We start from the raw sequence: 16,189 nt of genomic DNA, 5'->3' as shown, positions 1-16,189 counted from the left end.
CTTCAGTTACCTTGTGCTACTGAGCTCCTGAATGGATAACAGCAATTTTATCTTTTTATATTCTCTCAGAATTAGGTTTTTTTTCAGTATCTTTTGCCCTTTCCCTGAAACCTCGGCGGTGGATTAAAATGGGGATGGGTGTTTTAGGAAGAAGTCCCATGGGTGTAGCCTTTGCAGTGCAGGATTTCACTGCTATTCACTACAGATTTTTTAATGGGTTGTTCCCAGACATGTATTCTCATTTGAGAATCACATCCAGATCCTGCAAAACTACATCCCTATGCCTGAAAGCTTTTACACTCAGCCTCGTGATGGGAGAGAAAATCTGAGCACACCTCTTTGAGACTGGTGCTTAGACTTTGTAGAACCCAACTTTTACATATGCTAAAGCAAGCCAGGCAAATTAACTACAGAAACAGCTACAGATGTGTCTTGTTTGACTGAAATATTCAAAGTGTTTTAAAACTTTTTGGGCAACTCTTGTACAGTATATAACGTTTTATCCACCACAGAAAGGGCAATATAAAACAGGCTGTCTAAAAAGCTAATGGGGAACCAGATCAACTAACAAATTCAAGTATAATTATAGGGAGATTAGTTCTGTTAAATGTATACTTACTCACATTTCTCCTACATAATACATAACAAATGTTCTGATAGTTCCCCACTATATACAGTACGTATGAAAGCTGTCTTTTACTTGTAGTACTCTAAACTTTTAATACTGTATTAGCCAAGAAACTCATAAAATAAATGAAAATTAAAGCAGAAGAGAAAAAGGAAAGGAAAATAAACAGCAAATTAGTCTACATAGTTGCTTCATTCATATCATATCTGAGAATCTCCCAAGGTGCCACAGAGTTGTTTTAGGTTAATGAGGTAAAATTGTATACAAACCAAAAATTAATTACACTAACCTCAGAGTTAATTTATCCCTTAACTTAAGAGTCACCAGATGTGTAGGAAAAACTGTTCCAACATCTGGCTTTGAACAGAGCTTGTGAAAGTTTTACTGTTACTGACACTGTGTAGCTATAGAATATTGTCAATTAATCTTTTTTTTATGTAACACCAATAACAATATGCACTATCATTAGGCAGTTTACATGATACATTATTAAATACCAGCACAATAAAACCAATACAATGATTTTGTAAAAATAAATATAACACAGATACCAGGAAGCCCTTAAAAATGTACCTGACAAGTTTTAAAAATAAGTATTTGAAGGAGTAGGAAAGGTTAGTCACAGTTACAATGTTAAACTGAAAATGAATTAGAAATCAGACAATGTGCAAGGCAAAGTAAGACAGCAAGACATATTGGTAAATTACAGGAAGATCCAGTACCCCAAGTGAGTGCTGTGTACAATGCTGTTAGTGGCAATACTGTCTTAAGCCATATGATGTTGAGGGTTGTTCCCACGCTACCGGGTCCCACTGAAATCTCCAGAACCTGCCACCACTGATACTTTTTCTGAGGGATGAGCCGAGCAACTGAGGACACCACACAAAGCAAGGGGAATGTGAAACAGTGCTCGGTGCCTTTATTAAAACAGTCCAACAAAAACAAAGGGCTCAATAAGTGCAGTGCCAAAAAGTTCAATAAAGTTCAACGAGCAAATAATCCATAAAAAGTGAAAGTGGAGGTTAAAATCAGTCAAAGAAATAATCTTTTAAAAATGAAGTTAAAACAGTATAGGAGTATCCTTTAATATTCAGTCCCCGGTGCTTCCCTTTAAAAACTGATGTCTCTCTGGTTTGTCCTGCTTGGACTTGCAGCATGGAGAGACGTCAACCAAAAGGCACAGACACTCTTCAATCCTGTTCTGTCCATGACGTTTCACTTGGAGCCACTGGACCCTGCTCTGTGCTCACCACTGCCTTTCCAGGCTCCACCCGGCGAAAGCACGCCATCCTCCCACCATGCCGATCACTGGCTCCACCCGACAAGAGGACACTCCTGAGTGTGATGATCACTCCAGTTCCCAAGTCACTCAACAGGAGTGATCCCCAAGCCCCATCTTGAGCGCTGGCCATGCTACTCCATGGGGTTTCATTCCTGTCCACCTGTTTCTCTCTCTAACCACTGGCTCTGTGTTGCTTCTGCCTTTCTTTTTCCTTTCCTTAACCTCCATCCTTTTTTTCTCACAGTTCCCTCTTTGTTTTTCCCCCTCTCTTCTCCCCCTCAGACCTGTTCAGGTTCTTTTTAAGTCTGCTACCCAATTAGGTGCAGGTGCAAGGAGCCACTCCCTCCACAGCTGTATGGAGGCTCCTGATTGACCCGCCTGCCTCTGCCATTAGTCAGACTTGCCAATCACAGTTGCTCTCCTTTTTATCTGACAGCCAACGATGTACTGCCCAATAGAGCTGGCCCTGTATGAAGGGTTCACAGGTATGGTGGGTTCTGCTGTAATCTTAATCCTATTTTTTTTCCCCTGTTGTAGTATGTAAAACACGAGACATCAGACAGACGAGCTGCTCTTCGGTTTGTGAATCCAGAACTCCCACGCTGCATTGTACGAATTGTACTTCTGGATGAGCATTCTTTTGTTGTCTGCTCTAATGCATACAGAGCTACCCCTATGACTAAAAGTGAAATGAAATCTGTTTGATATTGTAGGAGTGAGTCCCTAGGCATGTCACATTATGCGACCGGATTTACAGGAGTGCACTGTCAACTGCATCCAACTCACTAACCTGATGTAAATGAAGGCTACGAGTGAAAATCACTACAAAATTCGCCTAATGTGACATGGCCTTTAATGAGTAGATGTGTCAGCTGAAAGTCTCAACCTTAGGGGCGTCAAATAAAATACAGAGAGCCAATAAGGATAGGTCGATCTCTATTTAAACACCAAGACATTTGGAGCTTTTTAAAGAAAATGAAGATAGGTCAGTCTCTGTATTTAAACGTGAAGACATATGGAGCTTTCATCAACTAAGGAATAAAGGGCCACTGCAGAAAAAGTGAAAATGCATAATGAGAATCCAATGAGTTCCATTTTTTTTTTTTTTTTTAAAAAGAGTTCTGGGTCTTGCTGTTTCCAGCAGTAAGTGATTGTAATTCAAATTGATCTCATTGTAGAAGTATTGGAATTTTTACCTTAAGTGTAAATGTTTAAATTTCTCGTCATTGTCCCTATCAATGCACCTTTTTTTAGGAGTGTACTTTCTTAGTTTTATCCAATTAATGACAACTAGCTGTGCTGCCATTCTAAGATGTGTTGAAATTTAAGTAATCAAAGAAGACCTCAGCATTAACGTTTGCAGTGCACCATGCAATGTATATGTATCTGTTACATGCCATTTGGCATTGGATTCGTAAAAGCAGTGTTAATGTTTGTGATACGCCATCTGTTGGAATGACGTAGATATAGCAACTGGGTGAACACGTCAGATACACAGACACGTACAGTATTTTCTTTTATTAAGGTGGATTATATTTGGAGCAGACACCATGACAAATGCAACTGAATACTGAATATCTGCAGCTAGTTCAGCATCATATTCACTAGCTTTCACACTAGGAAATAATGGCATAGTTAACCCAAATGTTTGTCATGTGGAATTAAAAACATGGGGATGGTGTTGATAAAGAATCTTATAAAAGAAAAGAAAATAAATACAAAAATATATCCTTGTAACACACAAATGCTAGCTACACTCTATTAAATAAAAAATAGTAAACCCAGTTTTGTAAGTTCTGGATTGATGCGAAAATGCAGAAAATGGGAAAGTAGCTCACACAATGATGGCTGCACAACCAAAATGTAGTGTTTCTGATCATATTTTTCTTTTTTTTCAGCATGAGAATAACTTATACTTTTTTTGCTATTGTTAATTTAAATGCTGGTAGAACGACTTCTATTTTGTTGAAAAAAACTAGGAGCAGATGTTTAGTGTTTGGATCTTCGCATGATTTGAATTTGATTGATTACATTGACTACAATTTACTTTAACATGACATATGAACAATAAACCTAATTTTTTCCATTCAGTTTATAATACAATCAATTTCAGCATGGCAGCTTTCTTATTCCTTGAAAACATCCATCTCATTTTCTCAATCCACAACATATGCATGGTTTTGATTTTATCTTTGCAAAAAAAAAAAAAAAATCTTTATAGAATACCATATGTTATGGTACTGGCACAACAGTTTTAAATAATCTGATTTGTAAACTTAACCTGGGTGACATATGCTTATTTTCAGAAATAGTTTACACCTACATTCAGTATGTCCGACTTTCTTCTTATTTGGATGTGCTTATTTGGATACAGAATAATTAATAATTCTTTGGGATTAACCTAGTAGCACCAGTGGCCACATCACACTATTTTTGTGCTAGTCCTTTTTGCGTTCCGAGTGATTTTATAGTTAAAATTTCTGCTGAGTGCTACACCTATTAGTACAGGTCATTCTAGGTGTTTATGGTATGACCTAGAGCTCCATGCTGCTAAATATGATAAAACTAAATTCTGCCTGGTCTACTTTCAACACAATGAACTTGGCTACTGACTAGATTGTTTCTTAACAGGCCCAGAACTACAGTTGACAAGAAGACCAGAAGTGGCCAAATTCATGACTCGTCCGTCAGTTCCAGGACCTTTCTAAACTGGGGATGTCTGTGGAAGAGATGGAAGAACTCCAGCAAAGGGAAGAGCCAGGTGAAAATCATGATGAAACCATTAGTGTGCAGGAAATTATAGTGTGAGGGTCTGTCAGACTCGAGTTGTTTATTATTGGTGGTGAGGGCAGCTTCCAAAATAAAGTTCAGTTCATAAGATGATACCATTCTCAAGCCTAATTAATCTAATTCAAGATTACAGGAGAATGTAGGCAATCCCAGTGGCATTTGATATACAGTAAGTGAGGAATCAGAGCAGGATAGTATGCCAGTCCATCGCAGGACCCCTGCCACACACAGATAGCTATTCTAACATGGGAACAGTTTATAACTGCTATCTATCTATCTATCTATCTATCTATCTATCTATCTATCTATCTATCTATCTATCTATCTATCTATCTATCTATCAATCAATCAGCCGGATAGTACATTTGATAGAGATATGTGTCAAACTCCTAAAATCTTTCCAGAATTGTGTAAAAAATCTGATCTATTATGACTAAAACCACAATCTCCCAGAATGTTTTCTGCTGGTGTTTCTAACCTCTTTCCCAGTACCTTTGTGAACCCTTTGCACACAGCCCTTAATAGGGTGATTCTTCAGTCATTCTCATAAACTAATTAGTCATTTTTATTGTGGATGAGACACACAACCCCCTATTTCTACTCTTTTGGAACCTCTTCCTTTATCCAGGTTTCTTCAATCATATGATGAAGTCTTCTCTTCAATATATCTCCATAATATTTAAGAAGTTCTAAGGCCACCCTTTTCTACCCCAGGTGTCGTATTATTCTTTAACTCTTCAATATGTAACACTGTGCCCTCCAAACAAACAGTACTCCACATGAACCGACTGAAAAATGTTTTATTCCTATAGCTGTGGCTTCTATCACTCCCAAGTTCAACAGCTGAGAACAGATTTAAACCTCACCTTACACTGTTACTGTACACACACCATTAAATCTCCAAACGCTGAATTGTTTTATGTTTATTTATTGCTAATTATTATTTTACTGATCTTTATTTTGTACCTATGTAAATTTAAAGTATTTCTTTATATATTGCTACTTTTATGAGAAATTTCATTCCAATTTCGTTGTATGCAAGTATAATGATTTAACAAGTTAAACCTGAGACTTTCCTCATCTCTCCTATATGTCGTCCCCTGTTTGTGGGACCCCATAAGGCTCATGGAATGTCCCTAATATCTATTTATAAGATATTCTTCCTATTTTCATGAGAATTCAATTAAACCAGTGCAAAAATGTTCACTCCATGTTTTCAAGATTGGTGAAGGGAACATGTATTTAAAGACTGATACACCTTGGGCCTGACCTTCAAGCCAGCGTTCCTGGATGTCTAGTTTGCTTTAAAGGTAATGACAGTGTGTAACTTTTAAATAAACTGTTTTCCAGGAACATCTTGAATCACAGGTGAGTGGGGCCACGGATGGAGAATCCAGTGATGAAGATGAACAAGTCAACATACATATGTCTGCACTGAGGCATTGTGTGGAGGGCAACTCAGCAGAATATGTTTTGAGGAAGAGAGAGGTGAACACTTCCAATCCTAAGGTCAGATGTCAAACAAGGAAACCTAGGGTATCTTCATACTGTTGAGCTCGTAACTTTGAAGCAAGCATGCAGTCTTTTTAATATTTATTCTTCTGCTCACCAGACAAGAAACAGATACCCACAATGCAGTTTTCAGGACTCTGACAGTGTGGCTGACTCAGAGCCAGAGTGCTCTGGACACATTCAGGTATGCTTCTTGTCTCCTTCAGTGAGCCTTTAAAAATGAAGAGTTTGAATGAGTGGTTCAGAGTATTGCCAAGGTAGACTCTGCTGCTGTTCATGTCTGTGTAGCCGTAAACGTAGGTGGCCGTGTACACGTGTATAATTGTGTTCATATTATAGAGTACATAGATGTGGGTTTGCTTATTTGAATCTGTACTTCTTTATGTATATTTCTAGATGCATATTAAAGTGTGTATTTTTCTCATTATAAGCTTATACTGTACACTGTCGATATTAGTGCTTATAAATATATGAGGTTGTTTATATATTCTTTAAACATCTATGCACCTTTGCCAGTGTGTTTGCAGGCTAAAGTTTGCATATGCAAAAAAATTTTTAAAATAAAGGTCAGTTATTTTCAAATATAATGAATTTAAAAAATACAGTAAACCAATAGGAGAAAATATTAACCATAACCAATAACAAGCTATATGCTCTTTTAAGGCCTGTATGTATGGGTATCTGTATTTCTTTCTGTTGAGGGAAGCTTATTGGAGACTGTGCTTTTATCTTTAGCTAAGTCAACAGATTTTTTCTTCTGTTTGTAATTCTAATGTGTGTTTTAGGCGGTGGTTGTTGTTTATTATACTATTTCTGGATCTATTTACCCCTATGTTGTTCATTTAAAGTATAATCCCTTCTCAATCATGTAGCCCTCAAAAATGGTTTCAAAAGAGTGGTACTAACTAGACATTGTCTGGGGGTGCAGATGCCTTTAGATGAGGAATGGGCAGTCTAGAATACTAGGATCCTCAGTGGCTGTAGACTTTTCATAAAACCAATTTCATAATTTAAAGAGTTTAGCTGATGGAGAGTAAGGCAGGATCAAGCATGGGTCAAACGCGTGCCAAAAGTAATCTCTCAGTCTAAAAGTTATTTAAAAGATTTAGTGAAAATTCAAAGCAAACAGTCCACACAAGAATAAAGAAAAAAGGTTGTTACACACGTAGAATAAAAGGCAAAAAAATTGTCTCTTCTCTAAATTTTGCCTTTCCTGTCAAACTTCAGTTGTTTCTATATTTAAAGATGCTTTACTTCGCCTTCAGTATGCTCTAAACATACTGCATGTTCAATAGGGCATGTTAACTTTCATACTATTGGGCACGTTAAAGCACGGTTTAAAACTATGTGCCCTCCATGCCTAACTCTCCATCCATCCATTTTCCAACCCGCTGAATCCGAACACAGGGTCACGGGGGTCTGCTGGAGCCAATCCCAGCCAACAAGCCACAAGGCAGGAACCAATCCTGGGCAGGGTGCCAACCCACCGCAGGACCCACACAAACACACCCACACACCAAGCACACACTAGGGCCAATTTAGAATCGCCAATCCACCTAACTTGCATGTCTTTGGACTGTGGGAGGAAACCGGAGCGCCCGGAGGAAACCCACGCAGACACAGGGAGAACATGCAAACTCCACGCAGGGAGGGCCCAGGAAGCGAACCCGGGTCCCCAGGTCTCCCAACTGCGAGGCAGCAGCGCTACCCACTGCGCCACCGTCCCGCCCTTGGGCAGGTCACTAACTGAGACTAATCTATGGTCAGAGAGACAAGATATAGTTAGAACATGCCAGTTGAATTCAGCTTGTGGGGGCTGTAAGAAACTCTCAAGACTATGCACCAATATATAGTCAAACATTTAATATGACTTAAATAACTAGCAAATGGCTCCTACAAAGAGTAAGTATTTTGTTGTTAGGTGAACTCATTATTCAGGTGACTTGCTCTAATTCCTTGTCAGCTTTCATTTACCTCTCTTTAAAATTCAGAAAGATGCTAACAGCTGGCAAGATTTAGTGCTTCATTTTTTACTATCCAACTTCATTTCAGTTCACTTGTGTGTGAAGAAACTGAACTTCAGTATTGTTTCCTTAATTAGCCAGGTTGCAATTAAGCATAAGTTGCAAATAAGGAACACAACAGCTAATATGCTGAATCGATGTCATGTTCAGCTGTACAGTATGTGTTTCTGATCATTAACTAACTGGTTTTAATACAATTATTTGAGAAATAAAATCAAGAGTTAAGAGAGTAAGGGGTTCAAATCTGACTCAGAAAAGAAAAATATAGCATAGAAATGATTTGTGATGCTGCAGAATGACAGGAACAGAATATCTATATTTAGATAGACAAAGACAGATACATGCACAAAAATACACACACTTCTTTGTTCCAGTTTTTTTACAATCACTTTGGCACTAGTTTCAGAACTTTGATGTCATTTTTCAAAACTCTACACCCAAAACTCAAAATAGTCACCATTTGAACACAGGCTGTCCAGTGTTCAAAACATTGCATTTTGCATTCATTTTGTTAACAAAGCCTTGTACTTGCAGAATCATGGAGACATTTCTTTGGATCACCCACACACAAGATGTCAATATGTCACTGTGCAGTTGTTCATACTACCATTCGATATTGTAGTACAGAATATGTGATACATGTTACATCATGGTGCTATACGTAATGTTACTGTAAAAGCACCATTAGAGAGAATAGTACAGACTCAGTGGAATCATTGAACAAATCTGAGAAGTATTGATGAATTGCAACACTTTAGATCCCAACATAGGTTCCCTTTACAGTAAATGGAAGCAACAATTAGCTACAAAAAACTACAGTACCAGAAAAATTCAATCCACAGTGTTCCTAACCTTCCTTACGAAAAGCAAAACAGAGGATTACAAGTCTCTCTCATTTCCATCAACCCTATCATGTAGATTAGGGTTAATGAATGTTCTCTCTTGCTAAATGTCTTGCAATTTGAAATGGTAATACTCTGATGTTAAGTTGTGTCATTTGGAACTGGTGATTTCAGTTCAGTGAACAAATGATCTTTGGTTTATGCGTATTGTATGCAAGCAATTGGAAAAAAATATTAAGATTTCTGAAAAATTTGCATTTTGATCATCGGTTGTGAGTTTTGGGTCTATAGTTTTGAAAAATGACATCAAGGTTGTGAAACTAGTGCCAAAGGTATTTGGTTTCAAGACATGGACAGTATCCAGTGACCAGAGACAAAGACTGAACTCCTTTGGTACTGTGTCTCTTCAGAGAATCCTTGGGTACCACTGTATTGTGAGGGAATGTCCGTTACCCGTTACAGCACTCTGGCCATGCGGCGGGATTCCTAAAGGATGATCCGGCACACAGGATGCTCATTGTTGAGGACTCAAGCGGCTGGACCATACCAAGGGGACGCCCATGTAACACCTGGCTGTGGCAGACAGATGGTCATTTCTGGAGGGTGGGGCCGCATGTTTGCCTGGGGGGTTGCCAACTGGGATCCTGAGCTGTTTCCTCTACACTAAACCATCCAATTGGTAGCAGCGACAAGCAGTGTGTACAAATGGCAGGGACAAAATCAGTGCATGCTTTTGACCTGCTCATACTGTGAATTCCTCATTCGTGGGGAACAATTGCAAGCCCTGGTCTCTATCACGAAAGGGGTTCAATGGCATACCCACGCCCCTCAGCACCAGGTCAACACACATTATTCTATTCAGTATAGTATGTGTGTAGCCCCTGAAATGGACATCTGAGGACATCACATCACCTTTTATTGCTCAATCTCATATGAGATGCCTCTCTGATCTTTTTTTTTTATTCTACTGCTAATGGCCCAAATACAACCCCTTGATGTCCATCTCCGCTCCTTCTCACAGCCCACAGCAAGCACCTGTCACAGGAGGCTGGGGGCCAGACCCAGCTAGGACGCCTGGAAGGACCAGGAGGTGGTCTATACGTTACCCGGGCCACGAGGGGGCAACCGCCCTGGATGATGAGGGGACCACGGGGACGGAGCAAGGAGGCTCAAACCCACTGAGGCCTGTGGCCACCGCCAGAGGGTGCCCCGAGCGTCATGGAGCCCGGGTGATCGACACTTTCACCACACCTGGGAAGGTGGGGGAAGGACCTTCCAGGGACGCCCGGAGTGTTTCCGGGTGCTAGTGCGGCACTTCTGCCACACCAGGAAGTGCCGCCGGAAGGTCATCAGCAAGCACCTGGAGCACATCCGGGTGGATATAAAAGGGGCCGCCTTCCTACAGTCGGGGAACTAGAGTCAGGAGCTGGAGCAGGACGAGGCTTCTGGGACAGGAGGAAGAAAGATGGCCCACGGACAAAGAGAGAAAGGCCCGCGTTGAGGGAGATTGGTGCTGGGAGCACTCTGTGCTATGCGGATTTTATTTGGGTAATAAATGTGTGTTTTATAAGGAAGTGGTGTTTTTATCCACGAATAGCTGCAATTAGACCAGTGTCGCAAAATGGGTTTCACTTTTATAATAGTGGATAAGTGAATCCATGGGAATGGAATCTGTGGATTGCGAGGATTTATTGTATTATTATTAATTATTGATGGCATTGCTCACAAATAGGGTCTGTCTGAGTCAAGAGACATATGCAATATACTATTTTTTATTTAGGAATTAGACCCATGCATCACATAGATTTAGTAAGGGTGTTTTTATCTAGTGCTGAATCTTGTTTTTGTGAAGATCTAAAAGATCCTGTTCCAAACATTCTCTCAGATGACTTAGGGATGCAAATTTTTGAAAGCACTTTTATAACTTGGAGATACTACCTACTGTATATAGGGCGAAGTAGCAGAGAAGCAGATGCTTCTCTGAGATGAAGCATCTGTGCTGGTGTCTGGAAGGCTGCTAGTTCAAATCCTGTTACTGTCAGAGGGGATCCTACTTTGTTGGGCCCATGAGCAAGACCTTTACCCTGAAAATTGATCCAGGAGTGCTATAAAATGGCTGACCCTGTGCTCTGACCACCAAAGGTCATGCGAAATGACAATTTCCCCTCAGGGGATTAAATAAAGTATATGAAAATAAAAAAAAAACTTTATCACAGCTATAAAGTATAATTTCTAAAGTAGACTATTAGGCAAGGCAAAGGTTCTGAAACACTGGTAGCTTTTAAAGCATGAACTGCTTGTGTCAGCTCATTCCATTCCATCTCTGTTGGGTTTATGATTTTGACCAAACCAGTCCAAAACAATTAATTTTGCTTCTTTTCATTCATTCTGATGTAGACTCGCTGTTGTGTTCTTGATCATTGGCTTGCTGCGTGACTCATCTGTGCTTTGGCTTCAGTTTACATTACTGTATGGATAACTGGATATTCTCCAGTTGATTGGATGATTAATTCCTTTGCCATTCAGGTTTGAAATGTATTTTTGTGTGAAACATAAGAAATGATTGTTCCCCTCAGATATGCTTCAAGCATTTCTAAGAGTCTTCTGGCAGATTTCTCCAGAGATGTGTTAGTTTTAACAAAAGTATCAACTTCTGTGGAGGGAAATGTAATAAAATCTTCATCTGCACTGCCAACTGCTTGTTGAATTAGTATGCTTTGATACTGAAGGCTCCAGGATAAGTGGAACATTTTCCGAAATAGCAATTACATCATAATTGCAAGAATTAACACAGTCTAGCATATTATTATCACTAAAAAGAAATTAATTTGTAAATAACTATGATACATCAAAGAGAAAAAAATATATTATCTTGAATATGAGCGTAAAAACTCCATAGATCAGACGGTTAATGATTTAAAAAAATGTGAAATTGTTGAATCATTTTTAGATAATATGGTTGCTGTTGAAGTTTAATGTGAAGTAAAGCTGAACTTAATACAGTGTTGAAATCTTTAGCCATTGTATGTTTGTGATTGCAGTTATTTGGAACTAAAGAAAAAAACATCAGATTAAGTCCTTATTATTCTAATTAGGATGTGTATAGATTAGCCTGAATTAGTCGGGCTTTATTCCATTTTTCTACTACTACAATATAATGGTCTTCTGAAGAATAACTTATCCTTTAGGCAACAAAAGTGGTTGCTGTATGAATCAGTATTTCTACTCCTTCAGTTTTATTACCATAAATAGAATTTAATACCATTCAACCTATTCTTTGTAAACCTTTGTAGATCATCTTTATTATTATTATTATTATTATTATTATTATTATTGCAAGTCCTTCTTACAAGTCCAGCCACAAATTCTCATTTGGATTGAGATCTGGTCTCTGCCACTGCAGGACATTAACATTGTTGTTTGGAAGAAATTCTCATGTAGCTTTGGCTTTATGCTTGAGGTCGTTCACTTGGTGGAAAACAAACCTTCTCTTAAGGCATAGGTTTCATACAGACTATGTCTAGCTTTCCTCCAGGATTTCCCTGTACTTTGCTGAATTCATTTTACTTTAAAGCCTTCCAGGACCAGCTGCAAAAAGCCATCCCCACAGCAAGATGCCGTCATCACCATGCTTCACAGTGGGGTTGGTGTTCTTTTAATAATGCTCAGTGTTTGGCTTACACCAAACATGGCATTTAGGCTGATGGCCAAAAAGCTAAATTTTGGTTTTGTTAGACCACATAACCTTCTTCCATCTGACCTCCGAGACTCCTATGTGTCTTCTGCTAAGATGTCATTTTTCATTTTGACAGCAGCTATTTGTCACGCTCCTCTACAGCAGCAACTGCCAAAGCACCCAGACAGCAGTTGTTGTCTGCACGGTCTCTGAAATCTCTTTCACTGTTGCTTGTAACTCCTTCAAAATTCACACAGGTCTCTTGGTGTCTTCCCTTACTATTCTTCTTCTTGCATGATCAATCAGCTTCCATTGATGGCTGGTCTAGGTAGATTTACAGCTGTGCCATACTCTGGCCATTTCTTAATGACTGATTTGACTGGGCTCAAAGGATTTTCAATGACTTCAATGTTTTCTTGTTTCCATGCCCCGAGTTGACCTTATCACTTAGTTGGTTGGTGTGTTCTTTTGCCTTCGTAGTCTTGGTTAGGCCGCCATATTGACTCACCACAAGCTGAACCTTCCATATTACTTACAGGTGCATTTATACTACAATCAATTGAAATCCTAGGCAGGCAATTTCTATTGAGCTAATTCTATGCCTCCTAAAACTAATTGGATGCACAAGTGGTGACTTAGAATTCTCATATTAAACAGAATGAATACCTACAGTATGTGATCAAATATTGTGTGTTTTATACTTGTGATTGATTTAAACCACTTTGCAGAAATTTGTTTTTCACTTAGGCTTTTTCCCAGCCAACACAGGGCACAAGGCAGGAACCAATCCCGGGCAGGGTGCCAACCCACCGCAGGACACACACAAACACACCCACACACCAAGCACACACTAGGGACAATGTAGAATCGCCAATCCACCTAACCTGCATGTCTTTGGACTGTGGGAGGAAACCGGAGCGCCCGGAGGAAACCCACACAGACACGGGGAGAACATGCAAACTCCACGCAGGGAGGACCCGGGAAGCGAACCCGGGTCCCCAGGTCTCCCAACTGCGAGGCAGCAGCGCTACCCACTGTGCCACCGTGCCGCCTGGGATTGGCTCCAGCAGACCCCCGTGACCCTGTAGTTAGGATTCAGCGGGTTGGAAAATGGATGGATGGACTTAGGCTTTTTGACACTGATCAACAGAAAAAGACTCTAATTAAATCCACTGTGATTCAACATTGTATGATAAGAAAATGTGAACACTTTCAAGGGACATGTACAATATGTGTTGTCCATTGCTGTTAAAGGCTTTAAGCTATTCTGAGAAACTGATATTCTGTCCACCTTGTATTTAACTGTTAAAAATTTTCACAATTTGAAATTCTGCAACCAGTAATATGTCAAATTAATAAAATCAATAGAAAAGAAAAACAATCTGAGATGATAGAAAAAGAAAAATTAATATCTGAGAATAGCTCTCCCCTCTCTGCCAGCCCATTTTGCCTCCCCAGGTTCAACACTTCCTGCCTTCCCTCATGCAGCACAAACAAGGCACACTAGAAACTAATTTTTAATTAGTTTAATATATGAATAAGCGAGAGGTGGGCTTACTGTTTTCTGTACAAGAAGATTTTGGTGAGGGGATAATTATAATGTCCCAACTTTCAATATTATTTATTAGGTTAAACTAGGTCACCTTACTCTAGTAGCCCCGTAAAATGAGAATAATGTTTTCATATGTTTACATATTTTAAAAATACACTTTTCAAGTAGAGTACTTATTTCCTTTAAGCTTCGTGTTTGTCTTTGCAACAGACCTTATTCATGCGTCTGTTTGTGTGTATACAATAGGATGGCTATCTGTCTCTGTTTATCTCACAGCATGCTTACACATGTTTGTCATGTGTTTGTGTGTACCCTTCTGTGCAATTCTGGCAGCTTCTCTCTGTGGCTGTCAGGCAGGCTTTGGTTTGTGTGATCTAGCCTAAGCAAACACAGATAAAGCTTTAGCAAATGGAAAACAAAAGGATAAATGACAGTAGTATTCAAAATTAGGAAGGAATCGGTAGGTTTGATTTATTATGCTGTTACCTTAAACTAAGTTCTTCAGTGAGGTACCAGTCTGAATGTGGTTGACAGGTAATTTCACAAGACTCTCATAAAATATTTCTTCATGTAGTTAACTTATTTATTGTATTTACAGTTAAACCAAAAGCAGCAGCACCTTGAGGACTTTCATATTCTGACCTGAAGTTCTGTTTAAGCTCATTAAGCACATGCCAGTTGCTAAGCTATGTTGTGCTGAATGGTCCTTTCTCATCATTTTTTGAGTGTGTGTGTGCACACGTATGTGTGTGTGTGTGAGCGCCTGGACAGGTTTATGAAATTTACCCATGTATTCATTCTTTATTAGCTTGTATCTTTGGGTCTTTAGAGAATGTTTGGGTTTCTCTAAATGCCTAATCATCTTTTTCTGGACAGGAGACTCATGGTCGAAGAGGTTCAGAGAGCACACGCCCTGGATCAGAGACAGATGATATGTTGTGGGAAGATATTCTTCAAGGCCCACAGTATCTATCCACTTACACGAGTGACAGTGAGCAAGAGCATATTAGGGCCGCTGGTAAACCCTTTGAGCAGGATGATACCACCCAACAGGTTTTTCTTGTCAAACCAGTGCTAATCTTTTTCCTTGGTCATATAATTGTGAATAAGATTTGCTAGAAATGATTATGGGTTTCTGTGCTCCTGTGATTTTCAGAGTCATCTTTTCTGGCTACAGAATTGTAATCCCTCATCACAAAGACTTAGTGCCCTCATTTGGGAAGGGGATGAGTGTAAGAAGGTGGAAATGTCCATCTTAGAGATGAGTGGACTCATCATGAGACGGGTACGCCTACCACTGTTGTGTATGATGAACATTGAGTGCTGGTGTAAGGTGAAGTAGAGTTAGTCTGAATGATGGGCCAAGGGCCCAAAAGGCATGATATTTTATGTTGACAGAAGTGTCTCTACCCCTCTTTTCATGTATAGGTCAATGAAGTTCAACAAGGAATGGGATATCAGGTACTGGGACACATCATCACACTGTTCTTGGCACTGCTTCCCTTTCTTGTTCGTACATTTCATCATGTGGATCTGGACTCGCTGACTACTGTTTCAGCTTATGACCTACTGGACGTTGCCTTTGGAGGTGCTTCTCAGTGCCTTACCTGCATTCTTTCCTCAATTCTGTTTCTGGAAAGGATGTGTTTGACCTGGCTCTTCTTTTTCATTATGTGCGTTGCAGAGAGGACCTACAAGCAGGTGACTGGTGTGCAAGATACAGTTGCTTTCTAAATACAAGGGAGAACTGGGAGGATAAAAGGGCTTAGGGTGTGATGCGGAAAGGGCATTAAGTAATCATAATACATTTTATTTATATATCATCTTCCCCATTTTCAAAACACTTGGAAGTAGTTCATTTTAGCTGCTTGGTAAATCCTTAA

General features: G+C 39.5%; 1 protein-coding gene across 3 annotated transcripts in view; it reads left to right on the top strand.

The window, feature by feature from the left end:
• The window catches only part of LOC114647859 (protein PHTF1-like), a 90,149-nt gene that overhangs the window by 58,491 nt on the left and 15,469 nt on the right, over nucleotides 1–16,189 (top strand). For all 3 annotated transcript variants that reach the window (XM_051924421.1, XM_028796527.2, XM_051924420.1), the window contains 6 exons: nucleotides 4,542–4,671; nucleotides 6,051–6,209; nucleotides 6,313–6,396; nucleotides 15,183–15,359; nucleotides 15,463–15,591; nucleotides 15,735–16,007. In XM_051924421.1, coding sequence (XP_051780381.1) covers nucleotides 4,542–4,671; nucleotides 6,051–6,209; nucleotides 6,313–6,396; nucleotides 15,183–15,359; nucleotides 15,463–15,591; nucleotides 15,735–16,007 — 952 coding nt within the window. The remainder of the gene's footprint in view (nucleotides 1–4,541; nucleotides 4,672–6,050; nucleotides 6,210–6,312; nucleotides 6,397–15,182; nucleotides 15,360–15,462; nucleotides 15,592–15,734; nucleotides 16,008–16,189) is intronic.

The sequence above is a fragment of the Erpetoichthys calabaricus genome, chromosome 3, assembly GCF_900747795.2.
Source record: "Erpetoichthys calabaricus chromosome 3, fErpCal1.3, whole genome shotgun sequence".
Taxonomy (NCBI): domain Eukaryota; kingdom Metazoa; phylum Chordata; class Cladistia; order Polypteriformes; family Polypteridae; genus Erpetoichthys; species Erpetoichthys calabaricus.
Note: the sequence above shows the minus strand (reverse complement) of the source record. Positions and strands in the feature narration are given on the sequence as shown.